A 22,226-nucleotide genomic window follows, 5' to 3' on the forward strand; every position below is an offset into this window, starting at 1 on the left:
CGTCACATCACAAAAAGTATTACAGTAATTATTTCAAATAAAATTGCAAATAATATACTATCCAAACAGATCCTAAGGAAATCGGAAGTCCTTCCATGATTACGGCTTAGGCGTGCTGAAGTAATCCTTTCAAAATAATTTTCCATATCAAAGCTTACTAATCATAAAAATAGCAACTACAAGACAACTCCCACAAAACCAGGTAGTTTAGATTTCAAATCAAGATTACCCATCCAATTTCCGATGCCTTCCTCTAGATTTAGAGCCATAATTAAAAAAAAAATTACACAAACAAATGATTGGATTAACAAACACCGGATGTAGTACTGAGTTGATTTTATATTTTAGTTGTGCAGATAGCTTGATAGGAGAGTATTTGGGATAATATTTTTAAAAAATATTATTGTAACATTTGTTTATGATGTAACGTATATGAGTTATGGGATAAAAAGATAATTAAAAAAATTAAAATATAATTAAAAAATATTTTTATTATACAATCAAATAATTTTTTATAAATAAAGAGCTATCCAAATAGTGTCTGAGACTCTGACTTGTACGTAAATGGCAACTTTTTGTTAAAGTAAAGAATTCATTTCCTTTCCTGTCGTGTCTATCACGTGATATGTTTGTCGGAACCTTTTCTTCCTTTTCATTTTCCTTTTATTGCAGCAAATTCTAAAATGAGTTTTCAAAAGCTGAAAGTACGAATAAATAAAAAAGATTAAAAACCACCACCAACTACTCGTAGACTTTTGGTTTCACCGACTGCTACATTCAACTCGTTCTCACCTTCAAACTTGCAAATTGCCCGGTTCCATTCCACACTCTCAAAACTATCAAATGCTCTCTTTCTCCCAGATATCGACCTGACCTGATGGCGGATGCACTACTTGGTCCCATTGTAGAAGTTCTAGTGGAGAAGGCAATAAATTTGGCTTCTGAACAAATTGGCCGGTTTGTTGCATTCAAGAAAGACTTGGAGAAACTGAAGGATACGTTGACTCTGATCCAGGCTCTCCTTCATGATGCAGAGGAAAAGACAGGTGACTGAATTCGTGAAGAGTTGGCTGGAGAAGCTTGAACGTGTGGCTTTCGATGCTGGTAATCTGTTGGATGACATCAACTATGAGATGATCCGGCGCAAAGTTGAGATTCAAAACCAAATGAAGAGGAAGGTATGCTTCTTCTTCTCACTCTCCAATCCCATTGCATTTCGTTGCAAAATGGCCAACAAAATTCAGAAAATCAGTATGGATTTGAAAAGAATCAATCAAGAAGCATTGGGCTTTGGCCTCCGGCCACAGACTGGAGCTACAGATGCGCCTCGTGTTCTTCCAAAGAACAGAGAGACTGCCGCTGCTACTGTTGATGTGTGTTTCGTTGGAAGAGATAATGATGTCTCAGAAATAGTCAAAAAGTTGGCTGCCCCAAATAATGATGAAACTATCTCCGTTCTTCCTATAGTAGGGATGGGCGGGATTGGGAAGACTGCATTGGCTCGAAATGTTTATAATGATCCAAAGATTAAAGAACATTTTGAGGAGAGAATGTGGGTATGCGTGTCGGATGATTTCAATGACAATAGGCTTTTTAGGCTGATGCTAGAATCATTGAAAGCACCAATGACCGGAGTTGAGGGTAAGGACGCCAAAGTCAATCGGCTCAAGGAATTATTGGACGGTAAAAGGTATCTACTGGTCTTGGATGATGTTTGGAGTAAGGATTCCAGACTATGGAATGACTTTCTTAAGTCTTTGAAGGGAACTAGCCAAGTCATGGGGAGCTGGATTCTTGTGACCACTCGTGAAAAAGAAGTGGCAACCATCACGAGAATTTCTTCTCCTCAAGATTATTCCTTGAAACAATTATCAGATGATCAATGCTGGCTCATTCTCAAAGAAAATGCATTGGGTGCTAGGAAAGTGCCAAATAGACTGCAAGAAGATATAGGTTTGAAGATTGTAGAAAAATGCCAAGGCTTACCATTAGCTGCAAGCGTTCTCGGGGGCATGCTGCGCAACAAGGAAATAGGTGAATGGCAGAAATTAGAGAGGGGGCTTCAAAGAGGTGAAAATAATGGCATTGATGAAATTTTGAAGTTGAGCTTTGATCATCTGCCATATCCATCTCTTAAAAAATGTCTTGCATACTGTTCAATTTTTCCCAAGGATTTTGAAATGGAAAGGAATCAACTGATCCAACTTTGGGCAGCAGAAGGATTTCTTTATTCAAATCCAAGAAACAATATGTGTATGGAGGAAGTTGGTAACAAGTATTTTACCATTTTGTTGGATAGTAACTTGTTTCAAGATGCAGAGGAGGATAAGTATGGGAATGTTGTGAATTGCAAAATGCATGATCTTGTGCATGATATGGTGCAATCCATTCCCAGTTCTAAAACTTTGAGGTTGACAGAGTCTGGAAGTGATGATCAGGGGACGTTTCCCATTCAGTATCTTGCACTGGAGAGAAGTGAAAAAGAAATGCCATTTCCTCCCTCCGAAAGGTTCAAGTGTATTACAACATTATTTTTGTTGGAAGATGTATCACTTAATGATAGAGAGATATCATTTTTTATGTTGCGAGTTTTGAGTTTAAGGTCATCAAGTGTCGAGGAGCTTCCTAAATCAATTGGGAAGCTAACTCATTTGCGGTACCTTGATTTATCCAGACCTTCAATCAAAATAATGCCAGACTCTCTTTGTCGACTTTATCATTTGCAGACATTAAGAGTTGAAGGTTGCAAATCATTGACAAAGTTTCCAGAAAATTTCACGAATTTGGTGAATTTGAGGCACTTTGAAGTGCGAAATTGCACAAACTGCAAAGAGTTACCAACTCTTGGGCACATGTCCTCCCTCAGATCTCTTCACTTGGAAAGTCTTGATGGCATAACAAGCATAGGACCTTCTTTTTATGGAGAATCAACCATACATAGTGGAAGCAGCAGTCAAAGTCCCCTAAAATTGTTTCCAGCACTTGAACATTTCATTCTAAGGGACACGCACAGTTTGACTGAATGGACGGAAGCAGAAGTTCATGATAGAGAATTGATGGTATTTCCTGTCCTTGAGATGATAGAGATTGAAGATTGCCCCGAACTAGCAACTTTTCCAAGTCATTTTCCAAGTCTCAAGAAATTGCACATCGATTTGACTAAGAATGGGTCAGCAGTAATGGAATATATCCGCAGCGGAGTTAGCACTCTCACTAGTCTTAGCCTTTTGTATGTGACTGGGTTCACTGAGCTACCAAATATGTTATTTCAAAACAATCTAAATCTTGCACATCTCCGGTTAAGAAGTTGTCGTGATTTGACCCATTTCTTGGATTTTCCGTCTGATGTTCCTCAAACTTTAGAAGGTCCAAATTCCCAAACAGTGCTTGAGTTGAGCCAACCACACACTTGTATTGACAATAGTTCTACTCAACGTTTGGTTGGTCTTGAGTCCCTTGAGAAATTACTTGTTCGATTTTGCAATTCACTCAAGTCGATTTCAATCCCCAAGGGAGACAAGTACCTCACTGCCTTGCGAGAATTAGAAATTTCCGATTGCAATAGGTTAACCCACTTGTCCATCCCCCAGCTATCTGAGTCAGAGTGGGATTCCACTTCTCCGCCCTCCCTCTCCGCTACTTCTCCTCCTCCTCTTCTACCTCTCGAGAAATTGAAAGTAAACGGCTGCTTCGATCTGATCTCCTTTCCAATTGATTTAACCCGAACACCTTCTCTCTCTTCCCTAGCCATATCAAGTTGTCCCAAAATAACGGACTTGCCCAAGGGGAAGCTTTGTTCTCTTACAAGCTTGAGAACCTTAGACATTGGACCATTCTCAGAAACCACAGAGTTGCATTCCTTCCTATACCTCTTTGACGCTCTCCCACCACCGCACCCCTACTTCCCCTCCCTTTCAGAATTAATTCTGCGTGGATGGTCTCATTGGGAATCTCTGCCCGAGCAACTTCAGCGCCTCTCTGCCGTAACAACTCTTTGTTTAAGTGGTTTTGGAGTGAAATCATTGCCCGATTGGTTTGGGAAGCTTTCGTCACTTGAACAACTTTGTCTCTTGGATTGTGAAAAGCTAGAGAATTTACCCTCTCACCAATCTATGAGAAGCCTCACCAGACTAAGAAAGCTGGACAGTCGCGGGTGCCCCCTTCTAAAGGAAAGATGTAAACCAGAGAGCAGCAGTAGCATACCGTAATTGTTTAGCAGCAAATCAGAGGCTAATCCCCATTTGAAGCTCATAAATAACGTCAGTTTTCCCAATTAAAGCTACTAGGTATTCCTCTGTCTTACTACTTCACAGTTTTTTCAATTAATTTTGCTTCTTCTATCTATCTATATTTCTTTTCCCTTAAAATCTTTTCTTTGTATTTACAGCGGAAATGTATTGATAATATTTGTTAATCAAATCTCATTTGTGCAGCCTAACTTCTACTCAATAATTGATGCGAACTATTTTTCCTTCGTCCTGTGCGCTTTTGCTTTCTAGGTAATCTTTTCATTTATGTTTGTGTGATCTTTTGTCCCTGAATTAGCACTTTCCAGATATTCCTTTGTGATCTACTACCATGTTTTACTTCCTCCAATATTTGTGTCTTTCAACATGTTAAAGGATTAACATTATTTGGAACTTTGTTAATGAGAGAAATTTTGTGAGGCCATTTCTGAAATTTATTGCAATATGGTCGGAAAACATAATTGTTGTATTAGCTATGGTTATCCAAAACCTTTCTCAGCTATCATAGCTTATGTTTGAAAATAGTAACTACAGGTCATTCTTACAGCTAATAATTTCGAAATTTTGCAGTTTATAGTGTGCAACATAAAGTTTGCAAATTCATTGCTATGAATAATGCTAACTTTTCAGCATCCACCAAAGTATGTTTGATCAAATTTGATCATCTTATTTTTCTTTCTACTTTGCTTATGCATTTAGTATGCCATATCAATCCTTTATCTCCATTTGTTTTTTACATTTGCATCGTCGATTATTTCAGTGAATTGTTAATTCAAATTTGGTCTATATGCAGTGGTGAAGGTTTCAGACTAGTTTAAGTCTTGCTTTTAGCTCAAACAAATTCCTAGATTGCGTTGGTGTCTTTTGAAATTCTATAAATGGTAAATTTTGTATGAGTGATCCTCTATGTCAAAAATATTTAACTACAGAAGCTACTTCAGCCTGCCATTAACTCCTTAGAGTCAATCTTGATGGTTACTCTTTTATTTTGGCATTTACTTATTCATCCTTGCATATTTCTAGTTTGAAATTTCGACACGAGTAATGTGCATGTGAGATTGTAAGGATTGACAATTGAAGTAGCCAACTAACACCACTATTACTTTGAAGTTTTAAGAATGTTTTACGTGAGAATGACTGTGGACAAGCTTGGCGACTCATGTAAGCATACATTCTTTTGGGTATCTTTCTAGTAAAAGATTTGTAACATAATGAAAAAGTGACATTTTCTACCAGTGTTTTCCATTCAGCTCAGGATTTTCACTTATAGCTGAAAGTAAGAGCTTTTTCCTCAAACTGTTTTTTTTTTTTAAAGAATGCATTTCATGAAGTAAACTGAATTCCCTATGCTTCCATGGAGATTCTAAACTTAGCATGATTTTCAACATGATCCTATGTGTTACTTTCTTCGAACAAATTGTAATAGTACTGGGAGATTGTTAGCCTTTAAAGTTATGAACTTGAAAAAGGTCAATATTTCAAGTGATAAGAATAACACTGGTTTGGGCTTTATATGGTTCTGGTAAATCATCTCTTCCAGCTCCCTTTCAGGATCTCAGGGAAGTTAACCTGTTAATTCGTGGAAGTAGTGTGGCTTTATTTCGTTTTCCATTTCTGCTGTAGCATCAAATGCTGCAGAAACCCATTGGGAAGAAATATCAAGAAACTGCTTTAAGGCATGACTTAAATATCAAGTAATATAATTTATTGACTTTATTTTTTGAGGTATCTTGCAAATTCAGTTTTTTCTGTTATCTAATGAATTCTTACAAAATGAACTCTCTGGTTTTCGAAATTGAAATTGCTTAGAAATTTTGGGAAGGGTTTTGGTACCATAAATGCTGGTGCAATCCTCTATCAGCCTTATCATTTTGTTTTTTACCTGTTTCTTGATATTTATGTTTTTGTGGACTTTTGATTTTGTTTCTCAAATCTAAGAGGACTATTTCTATTGAAACAGGTTGTCTTGAACAAAATCTAGAGTCCTGATACGTTGTTTAAATAGCTTGATCACTTAGATGAAGTTTGAATTTGGCTATATTGTGGGTGCAAAAGGGTTTCTGACCTTAGTAACCTGATGTTAATCTATTCATAACAAATTTGGCGCAACCAAAAACATTGAGATGCTGGGTTCCAAGGAACAAAAGTCAAGTTTAATGAATTAGAATAATTTAGCCAGCTACTTATCCTCTTATATTGATGTTAGTATTAACTACTCAAGATCTAAATCTACACTTCATTCCTTTAAAAAGTAAGCGCTCATTTATGTTGTAATCTTCTAAGAATTGAATGTTACTAATTTTTCTAACTTTGTTGGTGCCTGATGGTAGCTACTTTTTGGCTCAAAGAACACTCTGTGAACAGCAGAGTCATTGCACATATTGAGGAACCTCTTCTATATCTGGCCTAGTTCAAGACCTCCCAAGATTGAGGTCTTAACTAGCCTAGTTCAAAACCTCCTTCACAGTTGCACTACAAAAAGTAAGCAGAAAGCTTCCTTTGTTGGAGGGATTTATCTGGGCTCTCTCCCAAGAGGAAGATTCTTGCACTTTAATTCCATATAGAGAACGTTAAATTACAATTCAGCATGAGTGTAATGCTTTCTACAGTGGTGTATGCTTACTATGCAGCTCCTGATCTGATGCCATTTCTTCCCGTGGTTGTAGGCAGTATTGAGTCTAGTTTGAGAGTCTACTCTCAGATTGGTAAATCGTGAAAGAACATATGAGGCTGACAGCGACAGATCATTCTAGCTAGCTACAGGGATTCTCCTGCATCAGGTAGACTTCCGTTTGTGATGAAAATTCTCTGGTTTTAGAAAATTTGTTTGACTTTTGTCAATACTGCTGATTTCTTTATGGCTTCGTGAATTTTCATAAACAATAGAATTAGTAAGATCTTCTTAAATTGCCATTTATTTTAAACTTGTCTGAAATTTTGAATCTTCCACCCATGGTTTTCAAGGTTAAATAACAGAGCTATGGATGAGCAATACATGGGAAAGCTACTGGTCGGATTTTTAAGTTGTGGTATGTCCTTGCTCCCATAATCATGCATCTACTTCCTAGGTCTATTACTTCCACTTTTCTGGAGTGTATTTACTATTGCACTTAGCCTAACAGATACCAAATTTATTTCCATTTAGATGACAACTGCTGCAAATGAGGCTAGCCATCCCTTTTAAAGAAACATAGCCTAGTCGAATTGAGAAGCTTTCATCTGTTGAAGGGTTCTAAGTTGGCAAATGCAAAAAGCTTGAGTGGTAATCCTTCCACCAATCCACCAGAAGGCTTGAGTGGATATAGGATGCGTATCTTTTGATTTATAGGGAAGATGATGTCACAAGGGGAGCTGCCCCAACACTGAGTGATGCAAGAGCTATGAGATTTTCTACTTTGATCATATTCTAATTGGATGCTAAGTTGTCACAATCTGCTTAAATTCTAAGAAAACTGAAGTCTACACTGAGTGTGTTAATGATTTAGTCAATTCGGTGTATTCTATAATATGCTATCTTCAGTTCTGTATATTCAGTCTCATGATGCTATACAATCTTTTGACATTTTGCTTGACAGGCCCTTGTTGCTATACGTGAAAGTGAATTGAGTATTAGAACATTACACAATGTATTTGAGTTTTGGAAAATCTGGTGCCAAAAGAATTTCCAAAATTTGTTATATTAGAGGAAAGAAATGTACGATTAGAAATGTGAACACAAAACATCTACCAACATTGTTTTTGGAGACTAGTACTCTTGATGATGCGTTCGCCTACAAGCTGATAGGTTTCTGTATCTTAACCTATCATTTACTACAATCAAAATTTTGCTAGCTATGTTTGCAAGCTTTATATTTTAATCAGAACAAAACTTTTCCATTTCATATTTTAATCAAAGTACATACAATCATTTTACTTACACAACCGGTGGCCTAGTTTTAGTATCAGCTATACCAAACTTTAAGATACCACCAATTCAATGAATCTCATTGTTTGGTTGGTCAATGAGTGGATGTGAGTTATTGTCTCTGTTAGTAGACAAACCACTTTGTCTGCACAATATAAGCATCGACAGAGAGGAGACATGAGAAGAAAGGTCAAGTTTCCATTTTGAGTTTTTATCAATGTTTTTAGAACCGGACCGGACCGGCCGGTTTGATCACTGGCCGGTCCGAGTTTAAAAACATTGGTTTTTATGGGGATGGAAAGCATAAAAATGGACAGATATGAGCGGATGGCTTTTGGAGCCACAGTTAAGAAAGTGTCCAATTGGTGAGAAATGGATTAGAGTTACCAAAATGCAACTTTTAGCCTCAAAAATATATAAAATAGGATAGCATTAAATTTACCAAACCATTTCTTTCATCTCTTGAACTCTAAAAACAAGATTTAAAAGCTCTCTAATCTCTTGCTTCTCATCTCCTATCATTTTTTGTGTCTAAAACTAATTTTTCCTCTCTCCCCCCTAAACTCCAAAACTAGCTGTACTTATGCATTGATTCATTTTAACACGTTACCAGACCCGGAATATTGGAGCAGAAACAGTACTGATGTGAAAACATCTACAATCCCATGGTGAAAACAAAGGCACCACCACATTTCCTGCTTTCAATAATAATATCAATTGAAATAAACAAAAACTCCAGCACACACATACAAACACACAAGTAATCGAAGGGTTCCTTCTCACTTTTTCTGATGTAAGGGTAAATGAATCTAGTAGCAGGTCACCAAAAAGGGTACTTTTATTTCTTAAACAGGTAATTACACAGATAATGATTGGCAGATGGAGCTAAAAGATACAGTAAGCCACATATCTAGTGGTATCATCAAATATGATAAAATGAAACTACTACACTAGAATGTTGAGCGCCAGGGAAGTAAGAGCCTATATGCACCACTTAGCGGACCATGAATGCATGAAGGTAAGATCTAATTGAAAACTCCAAAACTTTTAGTATGAAAATTAATATTGGTGGTTTAATTAATTCTATTGAATTTTGAAGAATTCGTACTACAAAAAAAGTTCAGCAAGACTTGTATTTTTTTGAAGTGAACTTGCTGAATCTTTTTAAAATATTTCATTGGGATCACTATGGTGTGGGATTCGCTTTGTGATTAGTTATTTTTTTTCTTTGTAATCTTACAGGTTTGAAATTAAGATGCTGTTGAAATCAATAATGGAACCAATGGGGGCTAATGGAGGTCATAGCCCTCCTCCCCAAGTTTTAAAAATTTTAAATTATATAAATATTTGTGTAAAATAAAACTGGTCCTCCAAATTTATTATAATTTTAGTTTATATTATGAGAATATATAAGTATATATATGTACGTGTATGCGTGAAATAACTACATTTGGGTGGGATCACCATAGTGTAAAATTCATTTTGTGATAAGTTATTTTCTCTTTTGTAATCTTGCAGGTTTGGAACTAAGACGCTATTGAAATTTGTTTGGATAGAGTGTTATTTAAAATATTATTTGAAATAATTATGATAGCACTTTTTGTGATATGATGTATGTGAGATAAAAAAATGGATTGAAAAATGTGTTTATAATATAAGCAAAATATTATTTGAAAAAATCTGCTATCCAAACACTCCCAAACTAATAGGGGCTAATCGGGGCCATAGGTCCCTTCTTTTCAAAGTTTTAAAAATTTTAATTCATATTGTGTAAATATTTGTGTAAAAAAAAGTTAGCCCTTCTAATTTTTTATAATTTTAGTTTATATTATGAAAAAATATATATGTATATATATGTATGCGTGTGTGTGTGTGTGTGAATTAACTACCTTTGAATTAATTTTTTATTGAAAATTATTTATTTTTTAACCCCTTTATAATTTGTGAATGATTGTGAGAGTAAAATATATTATGACAATATATAAGATACGTTGAATTGTGAAAATTGTAATTTAAACAGGCTACTAAATTTTGGATATTTGACTTTCGTAGTTGTGAATTTCTTAAATTAACGGTTAGTTATTACTATTAGTGATATGATAAGTAGCAGTAATAAATGTGAGATGTGAATTGAAATTTGCAGATATTATTTTACAGGGGTGGTTATTATCTGTTAGTTAAAGTTTAGGAGTTTGAATTTTACGGGGTAGTGAAGAAAACGTGCGGGAAATGTGGGAAAAATATGAGCATAATTATAGGATTTGTAGGAGCAGTTACATGATTAGTTAAGAGATAAACATTTTTTAATTATAAAAATGTAAAATTCTATTAAAATAGCATTCAAACTTTTGACAATTTTGGAAGCTCCCTATCCAAAACCCCCTCAGCAATACATATAGATATACTAAATGATAGTTATGGTAGCGAAATAGTTTTTACCTAATATAACATGTTGTTGCACTTTCAGCGATCATTTGATTTATTGTTGGACCTATTCACCTAAATAGAATAACACCTAAAATTATGGAAGTAATATAAGTTTCCTATCTAAAATAATAAGTTAAGCCTAATAGATTAGTAACTTTTAGGGATAATTTCAGAAACTTCCCCTGAGGTTTCTGACATTTACACTTATCTCCCCTGAGGTTACTAATCATTTACAAATTCAGTCCAAATAATTAAAATATTATTTTAGAGAGTGAAATTAGAATTTTGTACCTGATTTGTGCTTTGTGTTACATGTCCAATGAATGATAAAGTGTTACAAATTAATTAACAATTAATAAACTTTAAGAAGCGTAGTTTATAGGCAAATACGTATTACATATTTAAAGTATCAACTCTTTACGGGTATTTTACTTTCAAATATTTATTTTATTACAAATATTTATTCTCAAATACAGATATGTATTTACTCTCAAATATTTAATTTTTATTAAACACAAAACCTACCAGTTTTTCTTCCGTAGAAATATTAATATAACACTTTTTCAATTTTAGTTATAAATATTTATGTATTTAACATAAATTAAATGATTCAGGATAAAATATCCATAAAGAGCCAATACTTTACTCATGTAATGAATGAAAGCCATAAAAAATTAATATTTTATGAGGCCATTTATTTTTTTAAAAATATTTAATTTATATTAAATAGATAACCTACTGATTTTTTTTTGCAAGAATATTACTGTAACACTTTTAATTTTTAATTACAAATGTTAATATATTTATCATAAATTAAATATTTGAAAATAAAATATCTGTAAAGAGCCGATACTTTAAATAGGATATGCATATTTGCCTATAAACTACACTATTTAAAGTAAGGAGTATAGTTTATTGATTTAAGTTAAGGAGTGTAGTTTATTGATTTAAGTAAGGAGTATAGTTTATAGGCAAATACGCATAACTTATTTAAAGTACCGTCTCTTTACATGTATTTTATTTTTAATTATTTAATTTATAATAAATATATAAATATTTGTAATTAAAAATTAAAAGGTGTTACAATAATATTCTTGCAAAAAGAAAATCGATAGGTTATCTATTTAATATAAATTAAAATTTAAAAAAAGAAATGGCCTATAAAATGTTAATTTTTTATGGCTTTCATCCATTACATGAGTAAAGTATTAGCTCTTTATGAGTATTTTATTCTGAATCATTTAATTTATGTTAAATACATAAATATTTGTAACTAAAATTGAAAAAATGTTATATTAATATTTCTACGGAAGAAAAACTGGTAGGTTTTTTATTTAACAAAAATTAAATATTTGAGAGTAAATACAAATCTGTATTTGAGAATAAATATTTGTGATAAAATAAATGTTTGAAAGTAAAATACATGTAAAGAGCTAGTACTTTAAATAGGCAATTCGTATTTGCCTATAAACTACGCTTGTTAAAGTTTATTAATTGTTAATTAATTTGTAATACTTTGCCATTCATTGGACATGTGGTACAAAGGACAAATCAGGTACAAAATTCTAGTTTCACTCTCTAAAATAATATTTTAATCATTTGGACTGAATTTGTAAAGGATTAGTAAACTCAGGGGAGGTCAGTGTAATTGTTCAAACCACATGGGAGGTAAGTGTAAATGTCAGAAACCTCAGGGGAGGTTTATGAAATTATTCCTAACTTTTATACCTCAAAAGGTAAATTGGAATAAATATTAAACTTAATTTTTAAATAAGTAGATTACTACTTTATATCCCAAACTTACTTTTAAAAGAGTAAGTTTAGTTCAAATAATAGTAAGTTTTTATACATAAATAGTAATTCTTACTAATAAATAGAAATGTATAAAAGTATTTATCGAAAAAAAGTATAAGAACGGAGTACCCATTTTCCTTAAATAAATATTTATTTATCTGACAACATTATATTGAAATGCATTTTTCGATAATAAAACCAGTTCTATATGGCTTTCCCCCATTATAAGTAAAGATTAAACCCATTTTCCGTAGAGGCCCATTCATATATTCAAACGCGTGTTTCAATTTAAAAGTTTCAACTCTTTATGGCTTTCCTCTCTTACAACAATATAATACCCAAGGTGCCTTAAAGACACAATGTTTTATCAGATAAAATGAAAATAATCCCATTGTTGAATAAAAGACCAACTCTTTATGTCTTTTGGACCGTTACACGAACAGAGTAGCAAGGTGCCTTAAATAGAAATGTATTTATCGGAAAAAAAGTATAGTTAAACCCGTTGTCTTATAAACGACCAGCTCTTTATGGCTTTCGTCCATCATACGGTCAGGAGTACCCAATTTTCTTAAATTGAGTACTTCATTTATCGGAAAGCATACAAAATAAACACGTCGGTGTTTATTAAAAGAACCCCACTTTTCAATGCTTTCGTCCGATTTCGCGCTTCTTCCTTATTACTATGCATACCGTGTTAGCTTATCCGCCAAGCTTCGCCCCTTTTTTCCCTGCCCTTACTTCAGCGTACGACCCCCTCACTTTGGAAGTTGCCTAATTTAGGCACTCCACATTTTACATTTGCAGTTGTAATCCCCCAACACCCAACAGCCCTCCAGGTTGCAGGTAAAGAAGCCTTTTACAGGTGTCCATCACCCACACTTCCCCTATCATTTGTGGTCACAATCATACCGCAGCAACTTTCCACACCTCTTCTCTGATTCCTAAACATACCGCAACAACATCCTGAAACCAATAAAAGCAAATGTTCGAATTCCATAAAAAACTTGACGTGCCTCTTTGGTGGATTATACCTAATTGCTTCAATTCCAACACTTCAATCATGCAAATTGATGTCAACATTGGCATGCATTTTACTTGATACATAAAAATTAAAATTTTTTTAATTTATTGTTAAGTTCTTTTGTTACAAACAAATCAATAAATAAAAAAATGGAGGACAATAAAAAAATGAATAGTAGTGATGTGTTTGGATAGAATATTATTTAAAATAATTATTATAGTAATTTTTATGATGTGATGTACGTGAAATTAAAAAATAATTATGACTTTTGTGTGGAGTAGAAGTAGGTGTGCTGAGGAAGTTTTGATCTAATAGTTAAGATTGAAGTTCTAAAAATTAGAGGTCCTGATTTCAAATCACTCATCTCCTTCCCTCTCTTGCTAGGAAAAATTAAAAAGAAAAAGTGGAAATAGGAGTAGATTAAACTCATCGTGTTTAAAAGATAATAAAAAATAAAAAATTTATCAGAAGGTGTGCTTAACCCTTTATCTTTTCAAAATCGCTGCTCAATGGAAATTAGGGACAAAATTAAAAGTTAGTCAGATTAGCTTAAAAGCACAAAAATTATTTTAAAAAAATCTAAAATGCATCTAACGAAATGCGTCTAGCCACCTACCATGGATGACTATGGTTGTAAGTTCCTTTTGATTCCTGCCCGCACTGATTTTTTTTCGGTCAAAACCCACACTGAATTATTGGAATGGCCTAGCAAGTTCATTATTGCTTCAGACTTGCCACATAGACTCACTCAGTCATCCTTTGTTTAGTCGAAGTCTTTTACACTTTTCGTACACTACTTAGTTGTTTTTTCGTACAAGTCTGTCTGCTCATGAAAAGAGGCAAAAGTTTGGGTAGATCAGATTTATGACTCCACTCATAAATGATAAATCGAGTGGCACAAAATTTGTCACACACTACCTTTTTATTGCCGTAAAAGAGAGCAAAAAAAAAAAGGTTACCAAACACCAAATGAGTGAAATTTTATTCCAATGCCAGCCCAAACAGTAAATGCAAGCAGTAATTTGTCAAGGTTAGACTAAAAACACAAAAGTAAAAAATAGCCTAAAAACACAAAAAAAAAAAAGAAGAGAAAACGCGTCTGCTGCCATGGATGACCGTGGAAATGGTTGTAAGTTCCTTTTCAATCCACCCAGACTGAATTATTGAAATGGCCCAGTGACTTCATTATTGGTTCAGACTTCTGAGCATAGCCTCAGTCAATCTGAGATAATAATGCAAGTACTGGCCACCACAAGATAGAAAAACACTTGTGAAAAGAAAGCAGAAAAAGAAAGCAGAAAAAGGTACCAAACAACGAACCCAATTAGTAATTCTTTTTCAATGCGAACCCAATTAGTAAATGCAAGCTATAATTTTTCAGAGTTAGATGCTGAGAAATTAAATTCCATCTGCCTTTTTTTTTTTTTTTTTTCCTTTTCTTGATGAAATCGAATTCCATTTTAGAATGCGTTTTTCATTTTCGAATATCTAAAATAAAAAGAAAAGTATGACATTAACAAGGGGATGGAGGAACTTGTGATTTTGGATAGAGATTATTTGCAAAAAAAAATCATTTACATGTAATAATATATCACGTCTCAAGAGTTCTCTCATATTTCTTCTTCTTTGTTATATTCTTGTGGGATATTTTCTGCACTACCCAATTTTAACGAGTAAGAAAGCATTATTGCCGTAAGAATCAAAGGAGTATATCATTATTGTGAGTTGCTTTTCAATCCCACCACCAGGGCTGCATTATTGAAATGGCCCAGTACGTGAATTATTGTTTTAGACTTTTGGGCATAGACTCGGTCAATCTGAGATAATATAATGAACTGGCCACCACAAAAATGAAAAATAAATGGATAGATTGATAAAGGAAAAGGAATAAAGGATGCACTTTGGTCAAGCATTTTACACTTCGTTTTCTGCTTCATTTTTTCTTGATCAAATCCAACTAATTTTTGATCTTGCAAAATTTACCCTTACAAATCCCAATCACCTTTTTATCTTCTCAAATCACCTTTTTATCTCACATACATCACATCACACAAAATGCTACAAAAGTAAAAAATAGCCTAAAAAAACTAGAAAAAAAAGAAGGTAAAATGTATTTAACAAAACGCGTCTATCATGGATGACTATGAAAATTCTTGTAAGTTCATTATTGCTTCAGACTTCTGAGCACCGAGCACAGCCTCTGAAATTGAGGTTTAGATGGTGAGAAATTGAATTCCAACTTCCCTTAGTTTTCTTTTTCCCTTTTCTCGGTGGAATTGAATTCCATCTTGATTTTTTTGTAGACATTCAGGAACATTGAAAATTATCCCGTAGACATTTAGCTTTTGCTTAAGAAACCATCATCCTACTTTGCCCGAATATTTGGCATCTGATTTTCTACTCAAGATAAAGTAAGATGATTTTGAGATTCTTGAAAATGAAGGGACATTTTCTTATTGATTTTGTGCACAATTGCCAAACAACTAGAAGAGTATTGGTTTAGAAAGTAAAGTCGATCTTGGCAACTTTTTGTTAAAGTAAAGAATTCATTTCCTTTCCTGTCGTGTCGTGTCTATCACGTGATATGTTTGTCGGGAACCTTTTCTTCCTTTTCGTTTTCCTTCTATTGCAGCAAACTACTCGTAGACTTTTGGTTTCACCGACTGCTACATTCAACTCGTTCTCACCTTCGAACTTGCAAATTGCCCGGTTCCATTCCACACTCTCAAAACTATCAACTGCTCTCTTTCTCCCAGATATCGACCTGACCTGATGGCGGATGCACTACTTGGTCCCGTTGTAGAAGTTCTAGTGGAGAAGGCAATAAATTTGGCTTCTGAACAAATTGGCCGGTTTGTTGCATTCAAGAAAGACTTGGAGAAACTGAGGGATACGTTGACTCTGATCCAGGCTCTCCTTCATGATGCAGAGGAAAGACAGGTGACTCAACAATTCGTGAAGCGTTGGCTGGAGAAGCTTGAACGTGTGGCTTTCGATGCTGGTAATCTGTTGGATGACATCAACTATGAGATGATCCGGCGCAAAGTTGAGATTCAAAACCAAATGAAGAGGAAGGTATGCTTCTTCTTCTCACTCTCCAATCCCATTGCATTTCGTTGCAAAATGGCCAACAAAATTCAGAAAATCAGTATGGATTTGGAAAGAATCAATCAAGAAGCATTGGGCTTTGGCCTCCAGCCACAGATTGGAGCTAGAGATGCGCCTCGTGTTCTTCTAAAGAATAGGGAGACTGCCTCTGTTACTATTGATGTGAGTTTTGTTGGAAGAGAAAATAATGTCTCAGAAATAGTAAAAAAGTTGGCTGCCCCAAATAATGATGAAACTATCTCCGTTCTCCCTATAGTAGGGATGGGCGGGATCGGGAAGACTGCATTGGCTCGAAATGTTTTTAATGATCCAAAGATTAAAGAACATTTTGAGAAGAGCATGTGGGTATGCGTGTCGGATGATTTCAATGCCAATAGGCTTTTTAAGTTGATGCTAGAATCATTGGAAGTACCAATGACCGGAGTTGAGAGTAAGGAAGCCAAAGTCAATCGGCTTAAGGGCTCATTGGATGGTAAAAGGTATCTACTGGTCTTGGACGATGTTTGGAATAAGGATTCCGGACTATGGAATGAGTTTCTTGGGTCTTTAAGGGGTACTAGCCAAGCCATGGGGAGCTGGATTCTTGTGACCACTCGTGAGCGACAAGTGGCAACCATCACGAGAATTTCTTCTCCTCAAGATTGTTCCTTGAAAGAATTATCACCTGATCATTGTTGGCTCATTCTCAAAGCAAATGCATTGGGTGCTAGGAAAGTGCCAAATAGACAGCAAGAAGATATAGGGTTCAAGATTGCAGAAAAATGCCGAGGCTTACCATTAGCTGCAAGCGTTCTCGGGGGCATGCTGCGCAACAAGGAAATAGATGAATGGCAGAAATTAGAGAGTGGGCTTCAAAGAGGTGAAAATAATGGCATTGATGAAATTTTGAAGTTGAGCTTTGATCATCTGCCATATCCATCTCTTAAAAAATGTCTTGCGTATTGTTCAATTTTTCCCAAGGATTTTGAAATGGAAAGGAATCAACTGATCCAACTTTGGGCAGCAGAAGGATTTCTTTATTCAAATCCAAGAAACAATAATATGTGTATGGAGGAAGTTGGTAACATGTATTTTACCATTTTGTTGGATAGTAACTTGTTTCAAGATGCAAAGGAGGATGGGTATGAGAATGTTGTGAATTGCAAAATGCATGATCTTGTGCATGATATGGTGCAATCCATTCCCAGTTCTAAAACTTTGAGGTTGACAGAGTCTGGAAGTGATGACCAGGGGACGTTTCCCATCCAGTATCTTGCACTGGAGAGAAGTGGAGAAGAAATGCCATTTCCTCCCTCTGAAAGGTTCAAGTGTATTACAACATTATTTTTGTTGGAAGACAGATCACTTAATGATAGAGAGATATCATTTTTTATGTTGCGAGTTTTGAGCTTAAGGTCATCAAGTGTCGAGGAGCTTCCTAAATCAATTGGGAAGCTAACTCATTTGCGGTACCTTGATTTATCCAGACCTTCAATCGAAACAATGCCAGACTCTCTTTGTCGACTTTATCATTTGCAGACATTAAGAGTTGAAGATTGTTATTCATTGACAAAGTTTCCAGAAAATTTCACGAATTTGGTGAATTTGAGGCACTTTGAAGTGCGAAATTGCGCAAACTGCAAAGAGTTACCAACTCTTGGGCACATGTCCTCCCTCAGATCTCTTCACTTGGAAAGACTTGATGGCATAACAAGCATAGGACCTTCTTTTTATGGAGAATCAACCATACATAGTGGAAGCGGCAGTCAAAGTCCCCTAAAATTGTTTCCAGCACTTGAACATTTCATTCTAAGGTACGCGCACAATTTGACTGAATGGACGGGAGCAGAAGTTCATGATAGAGAATTGATGGTATTTCCTGTCCTTCAGACGATAGAGATTTACTATTGCCCCGAACTAGCAACTTTTCCAAGTCATTTTCCAAGTCTCAAGAAATTGCACATCCATTTGACTAAGAATGGGTCAGCAGTAATGGAATATATTCGCAGCAGCGGAGTTAGCACTCTCACCGGTCTTTGCCTTTTATTTGTGAATGGGTTCACTGAGCTACCAAATATGTTATTTCAAAACAATCCAAAACTTGCAGATCTCGTGTTAAAACGTTGTGATGATTTGACCCATTTCTTGGATTTTCCGTCTGAAGTTTTAGAAGGTCCAAATTCCCAAACAGTGCTTGAGTTGAGCCAACCACACACTTGTATTGACAATAGTGCTACTCAACGTTTGGTTGGTCTTGAGTCCCTTGAGAAATTACTTGTTCGGAGTTGCGATTCACTCAAGTCGATTTCAATCCCCAAGGGAGACAAGTACCTCACTGCCTTGCGCGAATTAGAAATTTCCCATTGCTATGGGTTGACCCACTTGTCCATCCCCCAGCTATCTGAGTCAGAGTGGGATTCCACTTCTCCGCCCTCCCTCTCCGCTACTTCTCCTCCTCCTCTTCTACCTCTCGAGAAATTGAGAGTATACAGCTGCCCCGATCTGATCTCCTTTCCAATTGATTTAACCCGAACACCTTCTCTCTCTTACCTGGACATATCTCGTTGTCCCAAATTAACGGACTTGCCCAAGGAGAAGCTTTGTTCTCTTACAAGCTTGAGAACCTTATCGATTGGACCATTCTCAGAAACCACAGAGTTGCATTCCTTCCTATACCTCTTTGATGCTCTCCCACCACCGCACCCCTACTTCCCCTCCCTTTCGGAATTATTTCTGCGTGGATGGTCTCATTGGGAATCTCTGCCCGAGCAACTTCAGGGCCTCTCTGCCCTAACAACTCTTTTTTTAGAAGGTTTTGGAGTGAAATCATTGCCCGATTGGTTTGGGAAGCTTTCGTCACTTGAACGACTTTGTCTCTTGGATTGTAAAAAGCTAGAGAATTTACCCTCTCACCAATCTATGAGAAGCCTCACCAGACTAAGAAAGCTGGAGAGTGACGGGTGTCCCCTTCTAAAGGAAAGATGTAAACCAAAGAGCAGCAGTAGCAGCACCACCGAATCCAATTCTGAGTGGTCGAAGATCTCCGGCATTCCCCAAATTGAAATTGATGAGCAGCAAATCAGAGGCTAATCCCCATTTGAAGCTCATAAATAACGTCAGTTTTCCCAATTAAAGCTACTAGGTATTCCTCTGTCTTACTACTTCACAGTTTTTTCAATTAATTTTGCTTCTTCTATCTATCTATATTTCTTTTCCCTTAAAATCTTTTCTTTGTATTTACAGCGGAAATGTATTGATAATATTTGTTAATCAAATCTCATTTGTGCAGCCTAACTTCTACTCAATAATTGATGCGAACTATTTTTCCTTCGTCCTGTGCGCTTTTGCTTTCTAGGTAATCTTTTCATTTATGTTTGTGTGATCTTTTGTCCCTGAATTAGCACTTTCCAGATATTCCTTTGTGATCTACTACCATGTTTTACTTCCTCCAATATTTGTGTCTTTCAACATGTTAAAGGATTAACATTATTTGGAACTTTGTTAATGAGAGAAATTTTGTGAGGCCATTTCTGAAATTTATTGCAATATGGTCGGAAAACATAATTGTTGTATTAGCTATGGTTATCCAAAACCTTTCTCAGCTATCATAGCTTATGTTTGAAAATAGTAACTACAGGTCATTCTTACAGCTAATAATTTCGAAATTTTGCAGTTTATAGTGTGCAACATAAAGTTTGCAAATTCATTGCTATGAATAATGCTAACTTTTCAGCATCCACCAAAGTATGTTTGATCAAATTTGATCATCTTATTTTTCTTTCTACTTTGCTTATGCATTTAGTATGCCATATCAATCCTTTATCTCCATTTGTTTTTTACATTTGCATCGTCGATTATTTCAGTGAATTGTTAATTCAAATTTGGTCTATATGCAGTGGTGAAGGTTTCAGACTAGTTTAAGTCTTGCTTTTAGCTCAAACAAATTCCTAGATTGCGTTGGTGTCTTTTGAAATTCTATAAATGGTAAATTTTGTATGAGTGATCCTCTATGTCAAAAATATTTAACTACAGAAGCTACTTCAGCCTGCCATTAACTCCTTAGAGTCAATCTTGATGGTTACTCTTTTATTTTGGCATTTACTTATTCATCCTTGCATATTTCTAGTTTGAAATTTCGACACGAGTAATGTGCATGTGAGATTGTAAGGATTGACAATTGAAGTAGCCAACTAACACCACTATTACTTTGAAGTTTTAAGAATGTTTTACGTGAGAATGACTGTGGACAAGCTTGGCGACTCATGTAAGCATACATTCTTTTGGGTATCTTTCTAGTAAAAGATTTGTAACATAATGAAAAAGTGACATTTTCTACCAGTGTTTTCCATTCAGCTCAGGATTTTCACTTATAGCTGAAAGTAAGAGCTTTTTCCTCAAACTGTTTTTTTTTTTTAAAGAATGCATTTCATGAAGTAAACTGAATTCCCTATGCTTCCATGGAGATTCTAAACTTAGCATGATTTTCAACATGATCCTATGTGTTACTTTCTTCGAACAAATTGTAATAGTACTGGGAGATTGTTAGCCTTTAAAGTTATGAACTTGAAAAAGGTCAATATTTCAAGTGATAAGAATAACACTGGTTTGGGCTTTATATGGTTCTGGTAAATCATCTCTTCCAGCTCCCTTTCAGGATCTCAGGGAAGTTAACCTGTTAATTCGTGGAAGTAGTGTGGCTTTATTTCGTTTTCCATTTCTGCTGTAGCATCAAATGCTGCAGAAACCCATTGGGAAGAAATATCAAGAAACTGCTTTAAGGCATGACTTAAATATCAAGTAATATAATTTATTGACTTTATTTTTTGAGGTATCTTGCAAATTCAGTTTTTTCTGTTATCTAATGAATTCTTACAAAATGAACTCTCTGGTTTTCGAAATTGAAATTGCTTAGAAATTTTGGGAAGGGTTTTGGTACCATAAATGCTGGTGCAATCCTCTATCAGCCTTATCATTTTGTTTTTTACCTGTTTCTTGATATTTATGTTTTTGTGGACTTTTGATTTTGTTTCTCAAATCTAAGAGGACTATTTCTATTGAAACAGGTTGTCTTGAACAAAATCTAGAGTCCTGATACGTTGTTTAAATAGCTTGATCACTTAGATGAAGTTTGAATTTGGCTATATTGTGGGTGCAAAAGGGTTTCTGAGTGGATATAGGATGCGTATCTTTTGATTTATAGGGAAGATGATGTCACAAGGGGAGCTGCCCCAACAGTGAGTGATGCAAGAGCTATGAGATTTTCTACTTTGATCATATTCTAATTGGATGCTAAGTTGTCACAATCTGCTTAAATTCTAAGAAAACTGAAGTCTACACTGAGTGTGTTAATGATTTAGTCAATTCTGTGTATTCTATAATGCTATCTTCAGTTATGTATATTCCAAAAATGCAAATGCAGCACCGCAATGACTAGCTCTTAAACCTAATGCTGCGGCTGATTGCTGCATTAATACCCGAGGCTTCCCCACCATAAGTAGCAGTTGGCTTCCTGATATCTCGCACTTGTCCCTTCCGACGCACCACTGCTTTTTGGTGTTTCAACTGTGAGAAAGAGAGATACACCAGCTATGTAGTTGGGAGTTTAATTTGTTTAAAGAAAAAAGATCAGCAGTCATTGCCAGATACCTTGTGCTTCTTTCTTGGATTTTTGGTTAGCTTCTTCCGAGCACGAGTTAACCCTCTGTTCTTCTCCATCTGATAATTGCAAGCACAAATAATTTTAACA

General features: G+C 35.2%; 2 protein-coding genes across 7 annotated transcripts; both read left to right on the plus strand.

Moving 5' to 3' along the window:
* The first annotated feature begins 2,123 nt into the window (after positions 1-2,123).
* Positions 2,124-7,731, plus strand: LOC113755069 (putative disease resistance protein RGA3). Of its 4 annotated transcripts, XM_027299137.1 has the most exons (5): positions 2,124-4,286; positions 4,434-4,499; positions 6,914-7,027; positions 7,212-7,276; positions 7,393-7,731. In XM_027299137.1, the coding sequence occupies exon 1, from the start codon at positions 2,181-2,183 to the stop codon at positions 4,206-4,208; it is 2,028 nt and encodes a 675-aa protein (XP_027154938.1). In that variant the 5' UTR covers positions 2,124-2,180; the 3' UTR covers positions 4,209-4,286; positions 4,434-4,499; positions 6,914-7,027; positions 7,212-7,276; positions 7,393-7,731. The 4 variants fall into 4 exon arrangements, with proteins under 4 accessions (XP_027154938.1, XP_027154940.1, XP_027154941.1 ...); XM_027299139.1 differs by lacking the exons at positions 6,914-7,027; positions 7,212-7,276; positions 7,393-7,731 and adding an exon at positions 6,208-6,887; XM_027299140.1 differs by lacking the exons at positions 6,914-7,027; positions 7,212-7,276; positions 7,393-7,731 and adding an exon at positions 6,578-6,887.
* Positions 7,732-16,048: 8,317 nt separating this feature from the next.
* Positions 16,049-21,873, plus strand: LOC113755068 (putative disease resistance protein RGA3). 3 transcript variants are annotated; one of them, XM_027299134.1, is made up of 3 exons: positions 16,049-19,622; positions 19,770-19,835; positions 20,154-21,873. In XM_027299134.1, exon 1 carries the CDS (start codon positions 16,166-16,168, stop codon positions 19,568-19,570), a length of 3,405 nt encoding a protein of 1,134 aa, XP_027154935.1. In that variant the 5' UTR covers positions 16,049-16,165; the 3' UTR covers positions 19,571-19,622; positions 19,770-19,835; positions 20,154-21,873. The 3 variants fall into 3 exon arrangements, with proteins under 3 accessions (XP_027154935.1, XP_027154936.1, XP_027154934.1); XM_027299135.1 differs by having other exon boundaries at positions 21,544-21,873; XM_027299133.1 differs by having other exon boundaries at positions 19,770-21,873.
* The last annotated feature ends 353 nt before the right edge of the window (positions 21,874-22,226 follow it).

The sequence above is a fragment of the Coffea eugenioides genome, unplaced genomic scaffold, assembly GCF_003713205.1.
Source record: "Coffea eugenioides isolate CCC68of unplaced genomic scaffold, Ceug_1.0 ScVebR1_1170;HRSCAF=1979, whole genome shotgun sequence".
NCBI lineage: Eukaryota > Viridiplantae > Streptophyta > Magnoliopsida > Gentianales > Rubiaceae > Coffea > Coffea eugenioides.

Coding starts and splice junctions, on each gene's coding strand:
- LOC113755068 (XM_027299133.1), top strand. CDS start 16,166: ATGGCGGATGCACTACTTGGTCCCGTTGTAGAAGTTCTAGTGGAGAAG.
- LOC113755069 (XM_027299137.1), top strand. CDS start 2,181: ATGGAAAGGAATCAACTGATCCAACTTTGGGCAGCAGAAGGATTTCTT.